The 23,612-nt window shown below is 39.3% G+C and overlaps 1 protein-coding gene across 1 annotated transcript in view; it reads left to right on the top strand.

Annotated features, from left to right (window-relative positions):
• Window positions 1-422: 422 nt before the first annotated feature.
• The window catches only part of sdha (succinate dehydrogenase complex, subunit A, flavoprotein (Fp)), a 33,627-nt gene continuing 10,437 nt past the window's right edge, over window positions 423-23,612 (top strand). The window contains exons 1-7 of the mRNA XM_072675482.1: window positions 423-515; window positions 3,974-4,057; window positions 5,053-5,214; window positions 10,619-10,762; window positions 19,707-19,871; window positions 20,615-20,763; window positions 21,028-21,152. Coding sequence (XP_072531583.1) covers window positions 456-515; window positions 3,974-4,057; window positions 5,053-5,214; window positions 10,619-10,762; window positions 19,707-19,871; window positions 20,615-20,763; window positions 21,028-21,152 — 889 coding nt within the window. The 5' untranslated portion in view covers window positions 423-455. The remainder of the gene's footprint in view (window positions 516-3,973; window positions 4,058-5,052; window positions 5,215-10,618; window positions 10,763-19,706; window positions 19,872-20,614; window positions 20,764-21,027; window positions 21,153-23,612) is intronic.

Raw genomic sequence — 23,612 nt, forward strand, 5'->3', positions numbered from 1 at the left:
AAATTTAAAAGATATTACACCTTTCTCTCTCTCTCTCTCTCTCTCTCTATATATATATATATTTATATATATATATATATATATATATATATATATATATATATATATATATATATATATATGTTTAATGTTTTAAACAGAGTTGTAAAATGTTTTTATTTTTTCACACTGCCATTTCTTTATTTCAGTGTATTGGGGGACATTGATTTCTGCAACATATTGCATTGAATTTTAGGATATTCATTTCTGGAGTTTTAATGTTTACGTTCAGTTCAGTATGTTTTTTCTAATGATTATCATTCGCCAATTTGATCTTAGTCGGCGCTTGTCACACTCCAGTACAGCGGGTGGCGATATGCCCTTCAGTTGGTTCGCAATCCGTCCATAAATGCACCAGAAAAAGAGAATGAGTCGGACAAACCACCGCCAAGACGTTTTGTTGCGTCATTAACAACATGGCTGCGATGTTAGCTGTTTACCGTGTCCTCGGGACACGGGTTTTTTCTCATAAGGCAGTAAGTAATTATTTAAGCGTCATTTAATAATGCCCTTATACAGCTGTTTTATTATACAATATGTCATGCTGTTTTGCATATGCTGTTTTTCTATACCCTTCAAATTGAGTTAGCGAGCAGCCTGCGTAGCTAAGTTCATACGTATAGTGAGGTTAGGTAACGTAGCGTTAACCGTGCGGACTTGTTCCCAATAATACCCTGTTATGAAAGTTAAAATACTTTGTCATATTTAAATAATGTTTTTTTCTTCCTTCGGTTGTTCACATACTTTTGTCATATTCGTATTTTGTTTGTAGCTGGTCATCCGTTTTGTGTCTGCAAACCCTATTTGAAGGTCAGGCAAAGAAAGTATTTAAGCGTGGCCTGTTTCTTTGAAAAAATAAATGAATAAAAGAAAATAATTACACTTATTGGATGCTGGTAATGATAACAGTAATAAATGATTAAAAATGATGATGATTAATTGTTTAATTTATTAATTAAATATTTTTTCTACAGTTTCTTATTGGAAATCGTGTGGATTCTGTTGATCGTTGCACCGTTGCTGATATTGTTTAAGTTGTACTGTTAAGTTGTATGATCTAAATATTTCTGTTGGAGTTTTTTCTGAGGTAGCTGGCTAATGAAGAACGTGCGGTCTTCGCTCTTTATAGCTTATAGCTACATTCCGAGCCACATAACATTGCGTTCCTCAAAAGATCACCTGCGATCTACTTGTCTTTCATCGTGGTATTACAAGATTCATAAAGCATTTTTTTCTAAAACGTTTTTATTAATTTATGGAACCCAATCAAATGTAACCAAAATGAGCTTAATTTTTGCTAAATAAAAACTGTTGTAAAGTTATTTTTTAAAATTATGTATTTTAAATATATTTAAAACTCACCAAAGAGCAAAATAAAAACAAACATTGTTACATCTTTGTTTATACAGTTGCAATTGAAATTATTCAACCCCCATGGGCAAATTAAGTGTATAACAAGATTTACTGAAAACAGATTCATGATTCTCATGAACCCAGCCTTAGCTGTCCCCAGTTGTCCAACTGTCTGACTATCCAAGCTGACTATCCAATCAATATTGCCTCCTAACGCCAGTTAGTTTGTTAGAGGCATTTGGGAGGCTTCCCATGATGTAATCATCATGAAATGTGAATGGTATGTACATGCAGATATTCTACAGTAATCTGTAAAATCTGACATCAGTAAGCCGCAAGGTGATGTGTTTACCTTATGCAGAAATTGATTATATCATTATACAGCACACCACAAAAAAAGAATAAAACATTGTATTTTAAGGGAACTCCATTTACTAACAGACCTTCACACTATTTACAAATGTGTTGAAGTAAAGCAATCTCATGCTAGCTAATACAGAGTTAGGTTCTCTATGCCTTCTCTCAGCATAGGGAGCAGTATAAGATTTAATATACACTATATTGCCAAAAGTATTCACTTGCCTGTCTTCGCATGCATATGAACTTAAGTGAGATCCCATTCTTAATCCATAGGGTTTATCATGATATCAGGCCATCTTTTGCTGCTGTTACAGCTTCAACTCTTCTGGGAAGGCTTTCAACAAGGTTTAGGAGTGTTGTTATGGGAATTTTTGACTGTTCTTCCAGAAGTGCATTTGTGAGGTCAAACACTGATGTTTGATGAGAAGGCCTGGCTCGCAGTCTCCGCTATAAGGTGTTCTATCGGGTTGAGGTCAGGACTCTGTGCAGGCCAGTCATGTTCTTCTACACCGAACTCGCTCGTCGTCTTTATGGACCTTGCTTCGTGCGCAGTGCTGTTTCAACAGAAAGGGGTCATCCTCAAACTGTTTCCGCAATGTTTGTAGCATGAAATTGACCAAAATCTCTTGGCATCCCAAAGCATTGAGTTCTTTTCACTGGAACTAAGGGGCTAAACCCAACTCCTGAAAACAACCCCACAAAGTTTACAGTTCTCCTGGCAACCGTCAAACCCAGTCTTATACGTCGGATTGCCAGACGGTGAAGCGTGATTCGTCATTCCAGAGAACACGTCTCTAATGCTCTAGAGTCCTCTAAGCACCTCTTGCCTCAATAATGGTATCAGTGTTGTTACCAAGTCGTTGTGAATACGGTTCCTTTGGCCACCACCATCCAGAAACAGTGCACAACTTTCTGGCCTTCTGGCCCTTGTGCCCTTACTTCTGCCGCAGAACTGTTTTCTGGCTGTCTGGTTTCATCTTTACTGCACTGGGTATAACCTAGGACACTGCAGCATCTGCATTGGTACATGGTATTATAGGTTGGACATAACCTTCACATACAGCTTGGTGGTGTCTGCAAACACACATGGTGCAGGAGATGCCCCTGGTCTTGCATAACCTTACTGTGTGCTTGGGTTCTAGAGATTTGAAACATTGTCCCTGTTTTCGTAGCTTCTTCTTACAGCTCCTTACATTGCTCCAATTTGTGATTTGCAGTGTTGTAATGCAGCTGCTGATGCCATGTTAACTCGCATGACACTAAAGGACACTGGCTATAGAAATGTTTTTTTTAACTTGCCAAGATTTTGGCTTCTCTGGATCACTCTGCTGACGTGTGCTTTTAATCTCTGCTTTGAGCTCATCGCTATTTTGTCCATGATCTCTTTATGCAGTTTTCTGTTCCTTAATTGCATGGACATCTCTTGTAATTTCTCATTTTTGGTGGTATCCTTGCCTACTATTTGTGTGCTAATAGCTTTGCTGTGGGTGCCTGAACAATTTGTTTCGTACGCTCGAGTCATTCAGCCATTTTTCAGCTTCTTGGCTTGCAACCTTCCTACCAAAGTCAAGGCTCAAAAATAATGAACTGGCCTGCAAACAATGCTGTAAACCTGTACAGAGCAAAGGAGCCAATACCTCCAACTTGGCAAAACACTTTGACAGACATGCAGAGTTTTGGAATTCAAAGAATGTCAAGTTAGTGAATATGATATAGCTATGACCATTAGAGCTCAACATCCCATCTACTGTCCACATATGGAATTGATGTCAAGTTGCTGCACTTTGCCAGGATGGAGAGGGTTGTACATGATGGTAGTCCCTGTCCAATTACTTTTGGTATGTCAGTGTAGACATAGATCGGCCATGTATTGGTACTTAATTACAGCTGCATTCCACAAAGGCCCTTACTCACAGGATGGTGCGATTCCTCATTGCGCTGTCCAGTCATACACCATGATTTATGAATGAAAGTCTAGTGAACAAGTAAGAAGTAATACAGAAAGAATTTTCAAAGTACAAGGGGGGAAATTCTAAATTATTAATTGCAGTGATGTAAACTTTTATAAGAAGTATAGTTAAGTTATAAGGTTTATAGTTTATGCATTGCAGAGGCAGTTGTCCAGTGAACTACTGTTTGTCAACTAAAAAAAAAAGGTTTCTACAGATTGTTTAACAGATTAACAAATTGTTTGAATGACATTGTTTAACTCTCCTTTTAGGTGCCAGTGGTTTACCCGGAAAGCATACGCAAACTTCATTTCTCCATTCATGGAAAAAGGGGAGGAGCTAAGATTTCAGATACTGTAAGTCATTTTTTTTGTTGTACTACTGTCAAATCCTAGGACAATAAGGACAAAAATGGTAATGTAAACACTGGATACATGCTAAAACAGTGTGTAGACAAGACAGTAAGGAGTGATGTCTCTTTTAGTTTTTTTTTTAAATCATGGCATAATCTGGAAACTGCATTTCTTATTTAGACAGTATTACTGGAATAGCCTTTCTTTATTTTCGAGATACTGCTATGTCAATCAAAGGACTGATCATAATCTATCAGAGGCTATCAAGATTAAACATTCAGTCAGACAGTCTATTTCTAGCAAGCACAAGGACCTCTGTTTTGTCAGTGCAGCAGGAGGAGGTAATGTAACATCCAGTCGTTTATCTGAAGTGTATGACATGGTAGCTTACTACTACTAACTACTTATTGGTAGCATATAGAATGTGGATAGTAAAGGGTCCACAATGGAACCTTGTGAGATGCTGTATTTTACTTTTGTATGTACAGATACAACACCAATTAAATGTATAGACTTGTAGTGAAAAGTTCAGGAAGATCTGACGGAAATTTTGTAACTTTATTAGCAGGGTAGTGGGGTCTGCAATTTCTAAATGTCAAAACTCCAAGGTACACAGGCTTGGTCATGGAAGATTAAAAGATCATGAGAGTGGAAAAAGCTTTTGCATATATTGAAATGGAACCAGCAGCAGGTGCCTCGCTTTTCAGCTTTAGCATTGTGTCACAGAGATGCCACCCATTTACCTCATTGTGAGACTCTGCATCTAGTGTCATGTGCCATCTCTCTTTGAGGCACTTCTAACAGTAAGTTTGACTTATGCATGTTACAGATGTTGCAGATATGGTTAGCACCATTACATTTCTTGCAAAAAGATTAATGGTCATTCAAATTAAATGTCTTGAAGCATCTAGTCGATGGCAGCATTTGTGAGGTCTTAACTGATTTAAGCTATATAAAATGGTTTAGGATTTGTTATTTGGGTTGCTTTCTTTTAACAGATGTCCACACATTATCCAGTGGTAGATCATGAGTTTGATGCTGTGGTGGTGGGAGCAGGAGGTGCTGGGCTACGTGCTGCATTTGGGCTGTCAGAGGCTGGCTTCAGTACTGCGTGCGTCACCAAACTCTTCCCAACTCGCTCTCATACAGTGGCTGCACAGGTATAAGCAAAGCATCTTCATTTAGCTTATTTCTGTTTTTTTGTTTGTTTGTTTAGTTGTACGTGTGTTGTCAAATAATTTAGAATTTATTTAATTAATTATTTTGGTGTTAAAAGATAAAGAAATAAATAAACATCACTCATAACATAACAGGGGTACTTGATAATCTCTTTTGAACAACATGCTGTTTTATAGATTTTTGGACATTTGCTTGATAAAAATTGAATTTTAAAAGATTGAACATTAATGTAATGTGCTAAAACAACAATAATAACAATAATGTTCCTAGACACAGGAAAACATTTTTCTAGCAAAAGAGATTCGATCTTATTATTCATTTGCATATTTGCTGATTGTTCATATTTGTCAAATATGTGACCAGCTGCAGAAAAATGTGCAGTAATAGACTTTTAAAAATGTAAATGAATTTTCTTCCAATATCTTCTAACTTTTAATGGTTGGATTTCTTGCTCATCCAGCTGGTCTCTGTTGTCTGTACGTTAGATTGTCTTGACGCTGCACTTTAGAACTTTCTGTCTCTTGTGTTCATTCAGCATTATGTTTTCAATTAACATTTAGAAAATCGACAGTGCATCTAAGAATTGTTTTTCCTTTTCGGATCCTTTTTTCCCCTGCTCTGTCTGTATCTCTGTAGTTACCTTGGCAACACATTTTAATCAGTTTTCAGGTAAAAACTGACTGCCAGGTTCAGAATAACATCTTCAATAGAGTAAAACGGCAAGAGCAGAATAGGATCTGAATGTGGTGTAAATGGTGTATTAACTTGTGATGGGAGGAATGACTTCTCCCATCATGGGAAATGTAGAACCGTAGTCCATATTCGCAAGCCACAAAGAAATCAAAAAGTGACAAAGAACAACATCGAAAGACTCCCTCTTGTCTCAGCTAAGGTCTGTGTTTGTGACTCAACTGTCAGAGGATAAACTGGGCAAGAAGGAGACCCATGGCATGGTGAAAAACCTTTCTAACCATAAAAAACTCTAGGGTGGGTAGATGACTCTTAAAGCAATGTTGGCCAGCACAGGCTTCTGTTGGTTGGTGCGGTGGAGCTGTGGATCTGGTGATTTGAGTGCGTCAGCTGCCCGGCAGTGCTGCATATGTGGCAGTTTGAAAATGGGCAGCCATACACGGTGTTATATTATTATAGGGTCATAATTAAGCTTAAGTTATTAAGCACAAAGCAGTTACCTGATAGAGAGTGCCTTCACAGCTGACTCTTCAAACTAGTACCTCCCTCCTGTTGACTGGATCACATCCAGAGGAAATGCAGGCACCTCTGTGGCCTTCCTATTCATCCTTTTAAAAGATGCCACGCCCTTGCTACTGAATATTGAATTTGACCAGCCACATCTCATTACTCCAATTGAGCCAGTTGGGCTTGGCCTGCTGCGGTCCACGCTAGGTTTAGGTGGACTCTCCAAGGTCCGAATACATGGCGCGGCTAGTTACTTCACTGCACAGATAAATAAGCTACTTAAGCACATACAGAAGATGTGGCAAGTTGAGGTTTCTGTTGAATTGTCAAGTTTACAAGGTTCATTCTGGGGCCGTCCAGGAAATCACCCCAGAGCCCACCCCTAGGGGAGAGTTCTTCTACATTCCACACCATTTAGTCAGCCCTAATTTGGAAAAAAACACTTTCCCATTAATACCTTGGCCAGAACTTGAATGAAGTCAACTGGCAGTACCTCCACTCGGTAATGAGTCGTATTTATTGTATTGTCTTTTAATTTTAATGCTGTCACCCATGTAAGCACATTGCACTTTTGCGATCTTTTATGGAGTGGTCTGCTGGGGCAGTAGCACCTCAACAGCAGACAAACTCATAAAGAGGGCCGGCTCTGTCCTGGGAAGCTTCTTATACCCAGTGCAAGTGGTGGGAGACAGGAGGATGGCAGCCAAGCTAGAGCCATGCTAGAGCCATGCTAGAGAACAGCTCCCACCCCAGACATGAGACTCTGGACTTTAGTCAAAGGCTGCCTCTCCCCAAGTGTGTGAAGGAGCGGTATCGCAGGTCCTTCCTTCCTGCTGCCGTCAGACTCTACAACCAGCACTGTTCCCAGCGGACCACATACACACAGCTAGGGGCAGTGAGTATACACACACACACCCAGAGCGGTGGGCAGCCAACTACAGCGCCCGGGGAGCAGAGAGGGTAAAGGGCCTTGCTCAAAGGCCCAACAGTGGCAGCTTGCCAAGCCCGGGAATCGAACCCACAACCCTGTTATCGATAACCCGGCGCTCTAACCACTGAGCCACCACTACTTATTTTGGAGAAATTATTTTAATTCCTAACACATGCGATTCTATTAAGAATCACTGTTGGCCTCTCTGCTCTCCGGGCGCTGGAGTTGGCTGCCCACCGCTCTGGGTCACTGCCCCTAGTTCACTAAATTAATTGACTAATCAAAAAAATAAAATAATTGTTAGATTAATCGATTTAAAAAAAATCGTTAGGTGCAGCCCTAGCACGTAAGCTTATTTACAATAGCACCACAAATGTAGACATTTGTGCCTTACTGATGCATGTGTTTTTGTTTTCCAGAATCGATTCATCCTTTACATCTCTCTAATCACTAGTCCTTGCTTCACTTTTAATTAGTGTTAAACAAATTCCATCAATACAACAATATCAGAAACGTCATTCTACATCTCCTTGGCTTTGATGTCCTGACCGACACCTAGATGACTGTGTTGCCTTTGAACTTAATAAAACACAGTGGGCCAACACAGATCACATGGCACCCCAAACAATCACAGACTATGGACATTTTACACTGGATTTCAGACCCCTTGGGTTCCAAATGAAATGCAACATTTACTTCTATTTAAAAAGAGAACTAGACTATTGGTCAGTGGTCCAAAGGCATGTTGTTGTTTTTTTTTTTTGTTTTTTTTTTCTTAGCTCAGATGAGACACGCCTGATGTTGTCTCTGGGTCAGAAGTGGCTTGATGTTAATGATTGTGGCAGTTGTAGCCTCTTTCAGGGAGGTGAATCGACTTTTAACAATCGTTGCAAGGCTGCAGTCGTCCCTGTTGCTTGTACACCATATTTTTCCTTTGCAGTCAACTTTCTATTGGCATGGCATGTTGCTGTCTTGCTTGCAACTTAAGGCTGAGATTCCCAAACTTTTTGATTTAGCATGAAGTTCATCAGTATTGGCACATACCTATAGACCGTGCATGCTGTGTGCCTGAATAACTGTGTTAGTTGTGCCAAGTGCTTTCAGCAATTGGTATTCATTTAGTCACTCAATCGGTAGATTACTGAAACTAAAGCATCCCTGCTGTGCTACACATCTGAATATGATTGATAATCAGTGTTCATTACAGTAGGTCACACTAGACAGTAAAAAAAATTGAACACTGCATGGATGGGACTAAAGGTCAAAATGTCATCCATGTCCCACACAAGTGGTAGGTGGGGTTGTCTTTGTATTTGAGGGCCTTTTAGGTGTATATAAGAGACTCAGTCGCGCACAAGAGGTGCTATCATTAACCCTCTGGAAAGCACTACTCCACACATCCACAGAGATCTCTATTTTATCAGAGTCTGTCTAATTTTAAAGTGCTGCCTAAATTGAGTCCATATTTTAAGGGTACCTATAACCATGGGATTAGATGTGTAATTTGTTGTCTTGGATGGTAAATTAGCCATGGCCAAAGCGTTCTTTATGGAGTTCCGGTGTGTGGGTTATTGAATATTGAAAATATTGAAAAAGTTTTATTCTTCCTCCTTTGTTTAGGTGTGCAGTATATGTTTTTTTCACCCCTAAGAATGAATTTGAGGGTTTCCCACAACAGAGATGGAGAAGCCTTATCTGACTGATTTTCAGATGGGGAGAACTCAATTGAGGTTGATATGGATTTGCAAGATGTTTCATCTATCAGCAGAATAGGGTTAAGGCACCAAGGGTCAACCTCCTGTTTGGTCTGTAAATGCTGACAACTCTGCGGCCGTCTTGGTAAGGACCTTTGATTTAGGATTAAAGCGGTCTAGTATAGGATCCTTTACACAGTTAAGGTTGCTGCCCAAGCTTAGGTGGTGTTAACCTACACTCAGCAGTGTGGAAATATGTTTATTTACAAATTCAACATTGTCCCAGTTAGGAAAGTAGACCTTAACTAAAATTACTGGTATGTTAAAAAGATGTCCTGATACCATACTTTAACAACCTTGAGGGTCTGCCAGAACAGATGAGAACTGGATACGTTTATAATTAATTATGGTCGTTCCCTTGCTTTCTTTAATCTGAGATGGTCAGTGTTGCACAAATGTGTTTCCTGGAGAAGTGCTATGTCTGCTTTTAGCCCTTTATGGTTAAACATTTATGCTCTGTTTACTGGGAGTGGGTCTCCCCGCACTCCCCCCGCTATTTGGCGTGCCTTACATAACTAAACTGAAAAGTACACGAAGATGGTGTGATCATGTACCATACAGAATGGTCAGTAGCACAAATTGCAAGTGATGTATCTTACAAATAAAAATAATCCTCAACCTCGTAGTGCAGCAAATGGCCACACTGGTCTGGAGACCACCCAGCCGGTAAGTCAGCAAGTTCAGTTTAGAGCTTCATTTAGAGTTGTTGAGGTGGCCTTGATAATCCTTGTGGAAGGACTACTTACTACATCCTCTAGACCAGAAGTCCCCCTAATTAACACAAGTGAATATCCCAGATGGTCTTTTGAAGAAGAATGGTTTCTTCTTTTCTCCTCTACCCTGGACACATTTCATCAGGTCTACTGCACAGCACCACAGCAATGGACTATACACAACAGGAATGCCTCCCACCCCAGCCACACACTGTATAACTTCATATATATGCAAATGTTTTCCCACACAGCTGTAGTAACTTGTTTTTTTTTTTTTTTTTCTTTTTCTTTGTTTTACAGCATACAGTCTTTACCTTTGGATACATGCTTGTCAAAACAATGCAGTTTTATGCAGTCATTATGGTATTTATTTGACACAGATGTCTGCATATTAGCCCAGGTTATTAAATGATATGGCACTCCTGTCATTTCTGGGTAAATGGATATTTCCACATAAATATATGTTAGTGTATAAACATATACATATTTTATTCTAAAACTACTCCAACTGCCAAAGCCTTTGCAGCTGAAATCTGCAGTACAACATGTCTGACCTTCTCAGTCTTTCCTCTTCTGAATCTTTTTAAACAAGAGCTGGTCCAGCCAAGCTAATCCATAGTTCTCATATGTTAACTTGTCCTGACTGTCCCTGGGCCATGCTGTAAACCCAGTGTCCCTTTGGTGTGGGTTGGGTATACTGTTTGTTGCACAGTTAATCTAATAATTTTCTTGCTTTTCTTGCAATAACTTGCTTACTTGATTACTTTGCCTTGTTTAATTTTACTCTTAGGGCGGAATCAATGCTGCTCTTGGCAACATGGAGGAAGATGACTGGCGGTGGCATTTTTATGACACGGTCAAAGGATCTGATTGGCTGGGAGACCAAGATGCCATCCACTACATGACTGAACAGGCCCCTGCTGCAGTGGTTGAGGTGAGAAAGAACATGTTAAATTCACAATATAGCCATGCATTCTTTCTTGATCTGGATTGTTAGACTGCTGGCTTTAAGTTTTGGCTTTTGACACTGTAAACTGCTTTAAGACATAGTAGGCACATTTGGCTTTGGTTTTCAGCTAGTTTTCAGGGGACTGTATGGAAAACAAAGCACAAGAGCCTGTGTTGGATGCTAATGCTAATTCCAACACTGCCTACAGTTCAGGAAAGTATGCTCGCCATCCATACAGAAATTGTTGCAGAGTTGGAAGAGGGAAACACGGACATGAGAGAGGCACTCCTTGAAGCTCTAGAGAAACAATAGTCTCTCCAAGCCAAGTTAATAGACACTAAAAGCCGTTCAAGAAGGAAAAATGTCCGGATTTTTGGCACACCGGGCATACCGGGGGTACCGGTATGCCCGGTATGCCAAAAGAGTTTCCAAAAGAGTTTCCAAAGTTTTCCTTTAAAAAAAAAATGCTTTTAGTAAACCTCAATAGTGATAGCACTCCTATTTTCATGTTTTTACAGTCTGTCCTGTTTGAATGTTCATTGTACAAAGTTTACATGGTTGTTGAATGAATGTACATGGGTCCAATGTTCAAATGTTTAAGTGGAAGAGCTTATGGAGTAACAGAAATCAGACAGTTTTACTAAACATTAATGGCTTGCATAGTGCAATAAAAATGAGTAAGTTAATTAGTAAAATGTAAGTTATATTTTGGCAAGAAACACCTTATAAGATAAACATGAAAAATGTAAGAAAATGGGCTACTGTAACACTTTTTTTCCCCTTGCCATTAATCAGGATGTAAAAGGGCAGTGGCAATTTCAGTTTTACCGAATAGGGTGAGTATATATCCCAAGGACAAAGATGGGATATATATATATACTGGTAAAAGGGGAACTAATCACTAAAGCAGTATCAAGATACATGAATATCCCTTGGATTCTGCAGAGCTGGACTGAACTACCAGTAGTAGAAGAACACATTTATATACCTAGTTCAGAGAATGATGAACTCAATGGAAAGTTGTCACGTTCATGTCTAGACCAGTTCCCTTTTGTCTTGTGATGGCTTTTGTGTTGTGATGGTTGTTGATCAAAGGCCCTTTATGTTGATTACATCTTTTGGTTAAACAGCAAGAGCTGCGGCTCTTCTTACTTGTTTTTTGGAGATGGACACCATGTTTTTTGGAGATGGAAACCCCCCTCCCCCAACTTTTTGTGTTGAAAAGAAATAACAGACAGTAAGTAATAAACTAGTAATAAACTACAAAAAAAACAAAACACTAAAAAAGACCACTAAACTTATGTTGAGCTCAACCTGTGTGTACAACTGAAAGATTCTACACTAGGATAATAAAGCTAAAACAGCAGGACAAATTAGAATTGTTGATATACCTATTACTCCATGTATAATCCTTGCTGCAGATTTGGGGTCTGGACAATAGTAGTTGCAGTGTCTTCTTCCTCACCTGGGTGGACTGCTGTGGAAGAATGCAGTGGTGCCATAGAAAACCTCACTGTATGATCAGGGTAGTGATCATGGCTGTCCTGTGATAGAGAAGCTTTCTCCCAACATGTGTGTTTTTTTTCACCCATACTCTGACAATGCATTTGTTTTGAGATCTTATGGAAAGGTGTTCTTAAATTTGTGTTTCTCCCATTATCTACTCTTTCAACTGATGGGATCTATGTTTTTTTTTCAGCATAAACTGTCATGCAGCTCTAGCTTGCTGTAAATCATTTTAAAACTCAACAGATGATGCAAGTCTGTGATTGTCCACATCACATGCTGTGATTTCTCTTTTTAGCTATACTACTTCTTTCTTCAGAATTGGTTCACCTGCTTTCATATATATATATATATATTTTTTTTTTATAGACACGACATTTTCACTAATTTACGCGTGAAGCACAGTGTTCTCTGATTCGAGTGCATCGCTGTCTGCTTTGACTCTTCTTAACCTTTTCCTAGTTAGTTTGGGTGAGGCAAAGGTGGCATGAAGCGCATTAGCAATTTTCTTCACATTATTCTTGCCCATTTTCTAATACATTTTCTAATCCACTCATAGGGCTCGTTCACTTTATTCTCAATCCTGTCAAATAGATTACCTTGCTTAGCAGAAGGTAAAGGTAAAGGTGCACGGATTTGTCACTGTACAGTGTACATTGCACAGCGAAATGTGTCCTCCGCATTTAACCCATCTGGTAGTGAACACACACTCACATACACACGCGTGTTGGGGGCAGTGAGTACACACACACACCCAGAGCGGTGGGCAGCCAACTCCAGCGCCCGGGGAGCGGCTGTTGGTGGTGGCAGCTTGCCGAGCCCGGGAATCGAACCCACAACCCTGTTATCGATATCCCGGCGCTCTAACCGCTGAGCCACCACTGCCCCACTGAGCCACCACTGCAATGTATGCAAGGACAAGTTTCTTCATTGTAAGATGTTACTTGAGGTAATAGTCTAGACGAAAAACTTTAAGCTTTTATTGACTGAATGCTATCTAATTCCATTAAAATACCATAAGGCAAACTGTCTCTGTACTTTGGACACAGCCACACTGCTTAGGTAGGCTTAGATGACTTGTTTACATGTTTACCTCACTGCCACAGTAACTCAGACTTGCTTGGAGTTCACTGTACAGATTTAGGCTAAAGAATCACAGTATGTCGGACTCTCAACAAGTTAAGTACTGCCACACTGCGTCGGGCCAAAACCACAATACTTCGAGTTTATTTTTAAAACTTAGCTTAGTCTTCCTATTCTCTCAAACCCATGATTTTTTTACATTTTGTCACCGTACAACCACAAACCTTAATTTATTAAATTGAGATTAAGTGATCGACCAACACAGTTGCTGCAATTACAACTGCAAGTCTTTTGGGGCCTGTCTGTACCAGCTTTGCACATTTAGAGACTGAGATTTCTTTCCATTCTGCAAAATAGCTCAAGCTCAGCCAGTTTGGATGGAGAGCTCCTGTGAACAATAGTTTTTATGTCCTGCCACAGATGCTCAATAGGATTTAGGTCAGGACTTTGACTGGGCCATTCTAACATATGAATATTTTTTTATCTAAGCTATTTCACTGTAGCTCTGGCTGTATGTTTAGGGCAGTTGCCTTGCTGGAAGGCAAATCGCCTTGCTGGAAGGCAAATCTCCTTCCCGGTCTCAAGTCTTTTGTAACCTCCGACAGGTTTACTTGCAGGAATGCCCTGTATTTAGCTCCATCCATCTTTCCATCAACTCTGACCAGCTTCCCTGTCCCTGCTGAAAAAAGCGTCCCCACAGCATGATCCTGCCACCGCCTTGTTTCATAGTGTGGATGGTGTGTTCAGGGAGATGAGCAGTGTTCTTTTCTGCCTCACATAGTGCTTTGCATGTAGGCCAGAGTTCAACTTTGGTGTTATGTGACCACAGCACCTTCCTCCACATGTTTGCTGTGCCCCTTACATTGCTTGTGGCAAACTGCACACAGCACTATATATGTCTTTCTTTCAACAATGGTTTTCTTCTCGCCACTCTTCCATAAAGGCCAGATTTGTGGAGTGCACGACTTGTAGTTGTCCTGTGGACAGATTCTTCTACCTGAGCTGTGGATTTCTGCAGCTCCTCCAGAGTGACCATGGGCCTCTTGGCTGCTTTTCTGACCAGTGCTCTCCTTGCTCGATCTGTCAGTTTGGGTGGATGGCCATGTCTTGGTAGGTTTGCAGTTGTAGAATACTTGTTCCATTTTTGGATGATGGATTAAACAGTGCTCCTATAGATGCTCAAAGCTTGGGATTTGTTTTTAATACCTAACCCTGCTTTAAACTTCTCCACAACTTTATCTCTGACTTGTCTGGTGAGTTCCTTAGTCTTCATGATGCTGGCCAATCCACCGAGGCTCTCAGAACAGGTGTATTTATACTAAGACTAAATTACACCCAACTGGACATCTGAAGGCAATTGATTACACTGGAACTTATTTAGGGGTATCAGACTAAAGGGGGCTTTTGTATGTCATACTCCTCAGATAAAAAAAGAAGTATAATTTTCGTTCCACTTGACCATTATGTGCTACTTTGTGTTGGTCTGGTCCTATAGATACATTTTGGTTTGTGGTTGTAAGGGTGCAAGCCACTGTAATTCTAATACTACTCTTTTAACATAGCATGTCGGGATGTAAGATTCACTTACTTTAGAATCTTAGCAGGAGTCCTATACCAAATTTCTGCAATGATTAAATGAAATATTAACTCTACCCTTAAACATTTCTATATTCTTTTAAACAACCTAAAACCATCATTTTAAAACAGAAAAGTATTTTTACTTACAGACTTGGACTTTTTGTAAATACCTAGGATTCCGCAGAGCTGGACTGAACAACCAGTAGTACAATCAGTAGAACACAATCCTAGTTCCGACAATGATGAACTCAATGGAAAGTGTTCCCTTTTGTCTATGATGGTTGTTGATCAAAAGCTTTGTTTATTACGTCTTTTGGTCAAACCGCTGCAGCTCTTCTTTAATAGCGTGTATGAGGAGGAGAGAAACCAGCTAGATTTGCCAAACAGACACTGTGCGAGATTGCAGAAACAAAAACACGATATGTGAAATTAGAAATCCAGACACATTCTTAGTGGTAAATTGGAACACCCAAAATAAGCTTTTAAGTTGTTATTCAAAATTATATGATCAGCCTGACACGGGAGAAACAGGTAGTATAACCTCATTTCTAGAATCATGAGATCTTCCATCCATAGAACTAGTTCAAAACAAAATACTGAGTGCAGAAATAACCAAGGAGTAATTAGAAAAAGCCATCTTGAATCTTAAATCAAATAAAGCCCTTAGAAGTTATGTTTTCCCCTCTGAATGGTATGAATTATTTAAGTAAGCTAATACTGATGTTGCTTAGATGTTTTAATTACCCACTTGGAGGGTCCACAAAATGGGATGAGGCCGTTATTTCTATAATTCCAAAAGAATGGAAAGATGAGATGGAATGTTCACTGTATCTCTGTATTAAATGTAGATGTAAAAACTGCGTTCGTTTTGGCAAAAAAGATTAGAATATATTATTCCCGAATTATTATATATAGACATATAGATATCTAACAGGCACAAGACAATATACGTAGAACATTACATGTAATTAGTCATATACAAAAAGAAAATTAGTTCTGTCCTGATCAGCATAGATTCATGTCAGATGAAAAATCTGTATTTAACACTCACTAGATGTTTTAATGAGAATAATATACAATATATTAGATCCTTATATAGCTCTCCAACAGCCAGAATAAATGTGAATGGCCACCTAACAAAACAATCAAATTAAAGAGAGGAACATGGCAGAGGGTGCCTCTTAAATTTGGGTTTGTTCTCCATCTTCATAGAACCTTTAGCTCAGGCTGTGAGGGGGAAATCTTAAATTGAATGGGATCGCAATAAGTAGGGAACATTTTTATAAAATGTGTTTATATTCTGATGAGGTGAATAATTCCAGTGTATATGTATGGGATACTACCTTAATTAAATATTAAATTCAACATTTTCCAAAAGATATAAAAGAGCCATACATAAAATAATAAAATCAGACATCAGTAGGTGGTCAATATTGCCTCTAGATATGTATATTTGAATACATTTAAGGCATTTAGCAGACACTCTTATGCAGACTTACAAAAGTGCTTGACTAGTTATCCAAGATATAGAATAGAAACTGTAAAATAACCTAATGTCCCATGTCTGCTATATCTTTTTTTTCAATCACTACCAATTAATATTCCACAAAGTCAGTTTAGGGAATGGGATAAATAGACATAAAGATATGTTTGGAGTGGAAGAAGACCAATGATTAGGTTAAGATGTTGCAGCTCCCCAAAGAAAAAGGGTGAGAGGCCACCCATGTTTACTGGATTACTATACAGCAGCACAACTTGAAGCATTAGCTTGTTGTTGCCCAGAGTACGAAGCTTGATGGAAAACCTATGAAATAAAACATCTGCTCCCTTACAGTCATTACTTGAAAATAGTAGATTTAGACGATACAATTGGCAATAATCAGAATTGATGGACTAATCTGGCCCTAGCAAAATGGTTAAGAGTTAAAGTGGTTAAGAAGTTACAGTTAACAGAACAGGTGAGAATTGCGAGATGGATTGGGTTTGAGCTACATTCTACATGAACCAGCAAAATTGGATGTGAGATTTAAACAGTAGATTGTAAAGGGGATAACAGCCTACTATACAATGGTTACAGGGGGAGAATTTCAATCATTATAATCAGCTGACTAGGTACAGTACAGGCCAAAAGTTTGGACAGTTTTGGAGGTTGTTGTCCTGTTGAAAAATAAATGATGGTCCAACTAAACGCAAACCAGATGGGATGGCATGTCTCTGCAGGATTCTGTGGTAGCCATGCTGGTTCAGTGTGCCTTTAATTTTGAATAAATCCCCAACAGTGTCACCAGCAAAACACCTCCACACCATCATAGCTCCTCCTCCATGCTTCACAGTGGGAACCAGGCATGTGGAATCTATCCGCTCACCTTTTCTGCGTCTCACAAAGACACAGCGGTTGGAACCAAAGATCTTAAATTTGGACTCCTCAGACCAAAGCACAGATTTCCACTGGTCTAATGTCCATTCCTTGTGTTTTTTGGCCCAAACAAATCTCTTCTGCTTGTTGCCTCTCCTTAGCAGTGGTTTCCTAGCAGCTATTTGACCATGAAGGCCTGATTTGCGCAGTCTCCTCTTAACAGTTGTTCTAGAGATGGGTCTGCTGCTAGAACTCTGTGTGTCATTCAACTGGTCTGTGATCTGAGCTGCTGTTAACTTGCGATTTCTGAGGCTGGTGACTCAGATGAACTTGTCCTGAGAAGCAGAGGTGACTCTTGGTGTTCCTTTCCTGGGTCGGTCCTCGTGTGTGCCAGTTTCGCTGTAACACTTGATGGTTTTTGTGACTCCACTTGGGGACACATTTAAAGTTTTTGCAATTTTCCAGACTTACTGACCTTCATTTCTTAAAGTAATGATGGCCACTCGTTTTTCTTAAGTTAGCTGATTGGTTCTTGCCATAATATGAATTTTAACAGTTGTCCAATAGGGCTGTCTGCTGTGTAGTAACCTGACTTCTGCACAACACAACTGATGGTCCCAACCCCATTGATAAAGCAAGAAATTCCACTAATTAACCCTGATAAGGCACACCTGAAAACCATTTCAGGTAACTACCTCTTGAAGCTCATTGAGATAATGCCAAGAGTGTGCAAAGCAGTAATCGGAGCAAAGGGTGGCTATTTTGAAGACACTAGAATATAAAACATGTTTTCAGTTATTTCACCTTTTTTTTAAGGAAACATAACTCCACATGTGTTCATTCATAGTTTTGATGCCTTCAGTGAGAATCTACAATGTAAATAGTCATGGAAATACAGAAAACGCATTGAATGAGAAGGTGTGTCCAAACTTTTGGCCTGTACTGTAGTTTCAATTGGATTAGAGGTTTTTATAGATATTTACAAGTAAAGGATTATTATAATAATATAATAATAATAATAATAACAGTATATTCATAAATGTTTATAAACAAATATATACCAGGAGATTAATTTCAAATATATAAGAGCATCCAAGCAAAAAGAAGAGTAGGGAAAAAGAAAGTAACGCCTCAATCCTAGATGAAGATTGGGATATCTGCTGTATCACGCTCAAGACTGTTGAGAGAATTTAGTTGGAAATGTTTGGTTAGGTTTTTGTACCCCCAAGGTTAAAGCTCTTATGCACAAAGGGAGACACATTTGTGGGTGCTGGAAACATTGCTCAGATGGCTAATTATCCTTCATAGATTTTTTTTTATTTTTAAAAACTGTTATTTTCTGGCAGGGACTGATGTTAAGGACTTAAGGGGGTGCTTAAAAATGTGAGTGTGGGGGGGTCAGTTTGCTCAGTTCAGTCTGCCATCTGTAATTTTTTGCCAGACTGTAAAACGTCTGTGTGAGGGATAGGGTTGTCCCACAATGCTGGTGGACTTGCAGATGATGCATGTAGTAAATGTCATTGATTGAATCTCCACAATATGTAGAGGTTCTGCTAGGCTTTTGGTTATGGAGACTGTGAGATGGGAGATGTGAACACATAGGAACTTGGGTCTCCTGACAATATCTGCAGCAGAACCATTGATGTTCAGCAGGGAGTGGGTACCTCTAAATAAAAGTTGGGGGTGGGGGGGGGGTGCAATCTTGGCCAACTTCGAAACCTGGGGCATTAACCCCTTCTTTAGACTCAAATATAAAAATGTTGACCAGTTGATGATGAAAATAAATATATAAAACAGCTTTATGTAACTGTCCTTCCATATTATTTCCACCAGCTAATTTAGGACCTAAGGCTGGGCAGTTAATCGCAAATGAAAAGAAACCAATATTCAGAACCTTTTAATTGATGTAATGTTAATGATGTAATGGTAATGATTCTTCCTTTAAGAAAGGCGTTTGGCTTGGGGTGGTATATCGATTCAAACAACAACCAGTTTACAACCAACTCTACTATTCCTGGAGTCCCACTAGTGCAGGGCAATATGACCTCAAATCAAGATCACGATTAATTGTACATTTGACTTGATTGATTGATTATGCATAGCTAGCTTCTGGCAGCATTCCTGAACAATCTTGGCCAATTCCTCATCTGCAGTGGCTTCTAGTTCACTAACATTCTTTTGCATGCTTTTGTGTGCTACAAATGCCGCCTTCTAATCCCACCAAAGATTTTCTGTGGGATTCAAGTCAGGCGTCTGTCACAACCACCCCTGAATCTTCTAAGACTACTTCTGAAACCAAGCTTTGGTTGACTTTGAGGTACGCTTTGTGCCTTACCTGTGCCTTACTGTGCAAACTGAAATCTCAGTAACTGGCCTAATATGTTTTTCATTTATTTACCATTTTAGCTAGAGAACTTCGGTATGCCCTTCAGTCGTACAGAAGATGGAAAAATCTACCAGCGTGCTTTCGGAGGCCAGAGTTTGAAGTATGGGAAAGGAGGCCAGGCTCATAGGTGCTGCTGTGTGGCTGACCGAACAGGTCACTCCCTTCTGCACACGCTATATGGACGGGTGAGTCCCAGTCAGAATTATTTGTCAGCAGGGTGGAAAAAAGAAATCACAGCTACAAATGTATTTAAACCCTTTAATACTAGTACTTAGTAGAGCTAGTAGAGTTTGTTGTATGTGCTTTGAATGTGCACCTACTCATTTATGCAATTATCTAATCAGCTAATCAAAAAACACAAAATCCTGTAGATACAGTCCAGTAGCTTCAGATAATATTTAGAAGCACCACCAGATTGTGTGATTTGTTGTTTTGAGTATTGCTTTAACTGCTGTTCAGATTTTGTATGCACAAGTTCTGGAGTTGAAATGACAATGGTGTAATAAAACAGCCACTGAGCTGCAGGCCTGTATATGGAAATGCCTGGTTGATGAAAGAGGTCAGTAGCCTGAGAATGGCAGAATGGCCTGGAGTTGGAAATACAGTAAATAACTCAAATAACCACACTTTACAATTGAGAACCAAAAAGCATCTCAGAATGCACACAAACATGACAAACTGACTACAGCAACAAAACACCATTTCAGTTTTCGCTCCACTGGGGTGTTTTTTTCTGATATGTTCTAATGCTAAGTACTTTAACTAGTTCTTAAGCTTTTTTGTTAATTAACAATTGTTTCAATAATATATCCGGCATTAAAATCATATATATATAACTAAACTGCAAATGTTTATCAAGGGTGCAGGTATTGATCAAGGCTGTTTGCTAAATGACTGACACATCCTCACATTGACCCTTGTTCAATAGTCTCTGAGGTATGACACAAGCTATTTTGTGGAGTATTTTGCTCTGGACTTGCTGATGGAGGAAGGAGAGTGCAGAGGAGTTATTGCACTGTGCATGGAGGATGGCTCTATCCACCGCTTTAAGGCCAAGAACACAGTCATTGCAACAGGGTAAGAAAATAATACACAATTAATGTCTTCATGTATCTTTCATGTGTCTCTTAGTGCCTGTAAATAAAAATGAATGTTCATTAAAAATGCATGTTTGCCCAAAGCCACTCAAAAAAGGTTTATTTGTATATGTAATGAAGTCCATGAAAATACTGATATTGAGCATCAGACACATTGATTAAATAAATCTGATTTTGGCATGTAATGGAAATGTTTTTAAATGACATTTTAAATGTCACAGTGAACATATGTCTCTGCTTGCAGTGGTTATGGCCGCACATATTTCAGCTGCACCTCTGCCCACACTAGCACAGGTGATGGTAATGCCATGGTTACTCGTGCTGGCTTGCCGTGTCAGGACATGGAGTTTGTTCAGTTCCACCCCACAGGTTAGCCACACATTTTATTCAGCTTCTAGTTCTGAGTGGTGTATGTGTGTGCATATGCCTATATAACATGTTTTATGCAAACATTTCAACACCCCTGGTTAAATTACGTTGATTATTTCACATCGGCCACATCCTTCCTTGTCCCCAAAGGTATGTTTTTGCTCTTCACAAGAAAGACCAACATGATGCAATAGGAGCTTTGCCTTAAATAGACGAAGCTTATAAAAGTAGCATTACATGAACATTCTGAGCATTACATGAACATTCTGAACATAACATGATTATCAATGTTCTGAATGTTAAATGAACATTCTGAACATTACATGAACGTTATATAATGTACTGAATGTTACATGAATGTAACATAATTCAGAATGTTGATTTGCATGGAAATTCTGAACATTATATCAACATTCTGAACATGACATTAACATTCTGAACGTTTTATGGAAGTATTGGGACACATGCTTGTTAATTGTTTCTTCTGAAAAAAGGGGTATTCAAATAAGAGTTCTTCCTGATTTTGTTGAAGTAACCGTCTCCACTGTTCAGGGAAGAAGACCTTCTGCTAGATTTTGACGATTTGGACGATCACCACCCCACCTCAGACCCACCAAACGATAGCTGTTTACTAGTCTTGGGGTCTGAAACTGACCAGTGATGAATGAGGCAAGGAAGTGGAAGTCTGAGGTAGCGGTTATTAAGGTTTTTGGTAAAACTGAGAGTTGGAGCCTGACCCCACCTGGCCAAGTTTTTTTTTTTTTTTTCTTTATGAAAATGTTTTCCTCTTCGAAAATGGTGAAACACAGTTGCCTACTCTTCCCTGATTTCATCCCTGAGCGAACATCATGGGCTAAATTGCATGCAAGTGCTTGCAAGCCCCCTGCACCACTTTAAGAAATCAGCTATACAACAGTTTGAGGGCATGGCACCCCCCTCACACTGTAACGAAGTGTGTTGATGTAGCTCTCTCTGTAGTTGGATGCAGAACCGCAACATGGATTTTGCCGTGCATTCCAGTAAAAATATGTTCCAGGTCTTTTACCATACCTGTTTTAAACTAGGCCAAAGCTACTGTGAAATGTGTAAAACTAATGAGCGTCTTGGGAAGCAGAGTAAAGACGTTTAATACCACTAACATGGCACACACAGAGAATACATCACTCAGCCTAGTACAGTGAGTATCAGAACACAGAAGTAGCAAATACAACTATATATAGAGACACAAATACTGCTAATGACCTGGGTGTACATAGTCACATTTAGTCAGTGTTAACAAATTGAGAAAGTTCAGAACTACTCTCCCTTGGGTTGGGTGCCCTATTAAGATGACTCCAAGAGCACTGGCAATCCTAAACAAGGTGAAAGAGTAACTGCAAAAGACCTAAAGACTTTTCATCTTTTCAAAATTCATGTCTCCACTATTAAGAAAAACACAGAACAAGAAAGGTGTATATAGCTGGACTCCACAAAGAATGCCACTTCTAATGTGGCTGTGTCAAGTTTGCCCAAGACCACCTGCTGCTTTAGCACATGAGCACAATGCTGGGTTTGGAATAAAACAAAAATCCCTTCCTAACTGTAAAGCATGGCGGAGGGAGAGTCATTGTTTGGGGCTGCTTTGTTGGGCGACTTGTGATCATTTAGGGACCAATGAATTCAAAGGTGTATCAAAACATTTTACAGGAGAATGTGAGGGAAGCAGTCCATGATCTCAAGCTCTAAAGATATGCAACAAGATAATAACCCAAAGCGCACAAGTAAATAAAAAAAGAATGCATGAAATGGAATCTTGTTTTGCAATGTCCACATACACTATGCTGTGATGCATGACCTGAAAAGGACTGTGCATGCAGGGCATCCAAAACTTTTTGAAAACTTTTTTTTATTCTCCACACAGAAAGCGTTTGGCTGAGGTGAATGTGCACTGTGAATGTTTACTCATTAAGCTCAATAAAGCTGTAACGGTACAGCTATGTGTGTTTACTCTTAAAATGTGATCTCAAAGTCAGTTACAGACAAACAATAACTAAAGCAGTAATCAGTGCAGAAATCCAGGAAATTCCAAATATTATATAAATTCAGTATTTATGTAATTCACAATGTGCACATCTTCAATTTTTCCAGCTCCACTAAAAATGTAATAAATAAATAATGCATATAAGTAAATACATACACACTTCACATATGTGGACTGTTAGATACCATAATACGTGTTTTACTCTACATTTTGACATGGGTCACTGTTGTCCAGATGTTATTTGGGTTGCAGACTATTCTCAGCACAGCAGGGGGTAGTATGATTGTATCAAGAGTGTTTCTGGGGTTTTTGATATGTTACTGCTAGGTTACTGAATGGCTCTATGGTCAGATAGAGATAGAGTCTAAAGATTGGGAAACCATGTTTTTAAAATAACAATTAGATGATGTGAGGAATTTGCCACCGACAAAAGCAAAAAC

The sequence above is a fragment of the Salminus brasiliensis genome, chromosome 3, assembly GCF_030463535.1.
Source record: "Salminus brasiliensis chromosome 3, fSalBra1.hap2, whole genome shotgun sequence".
Taxonomy (NCBI): Eukaryota; Metazoa; Chordata; class Actinopteri; order Characiformes; family Bryconidae; genus Salminus; species Salminus brasiliensis.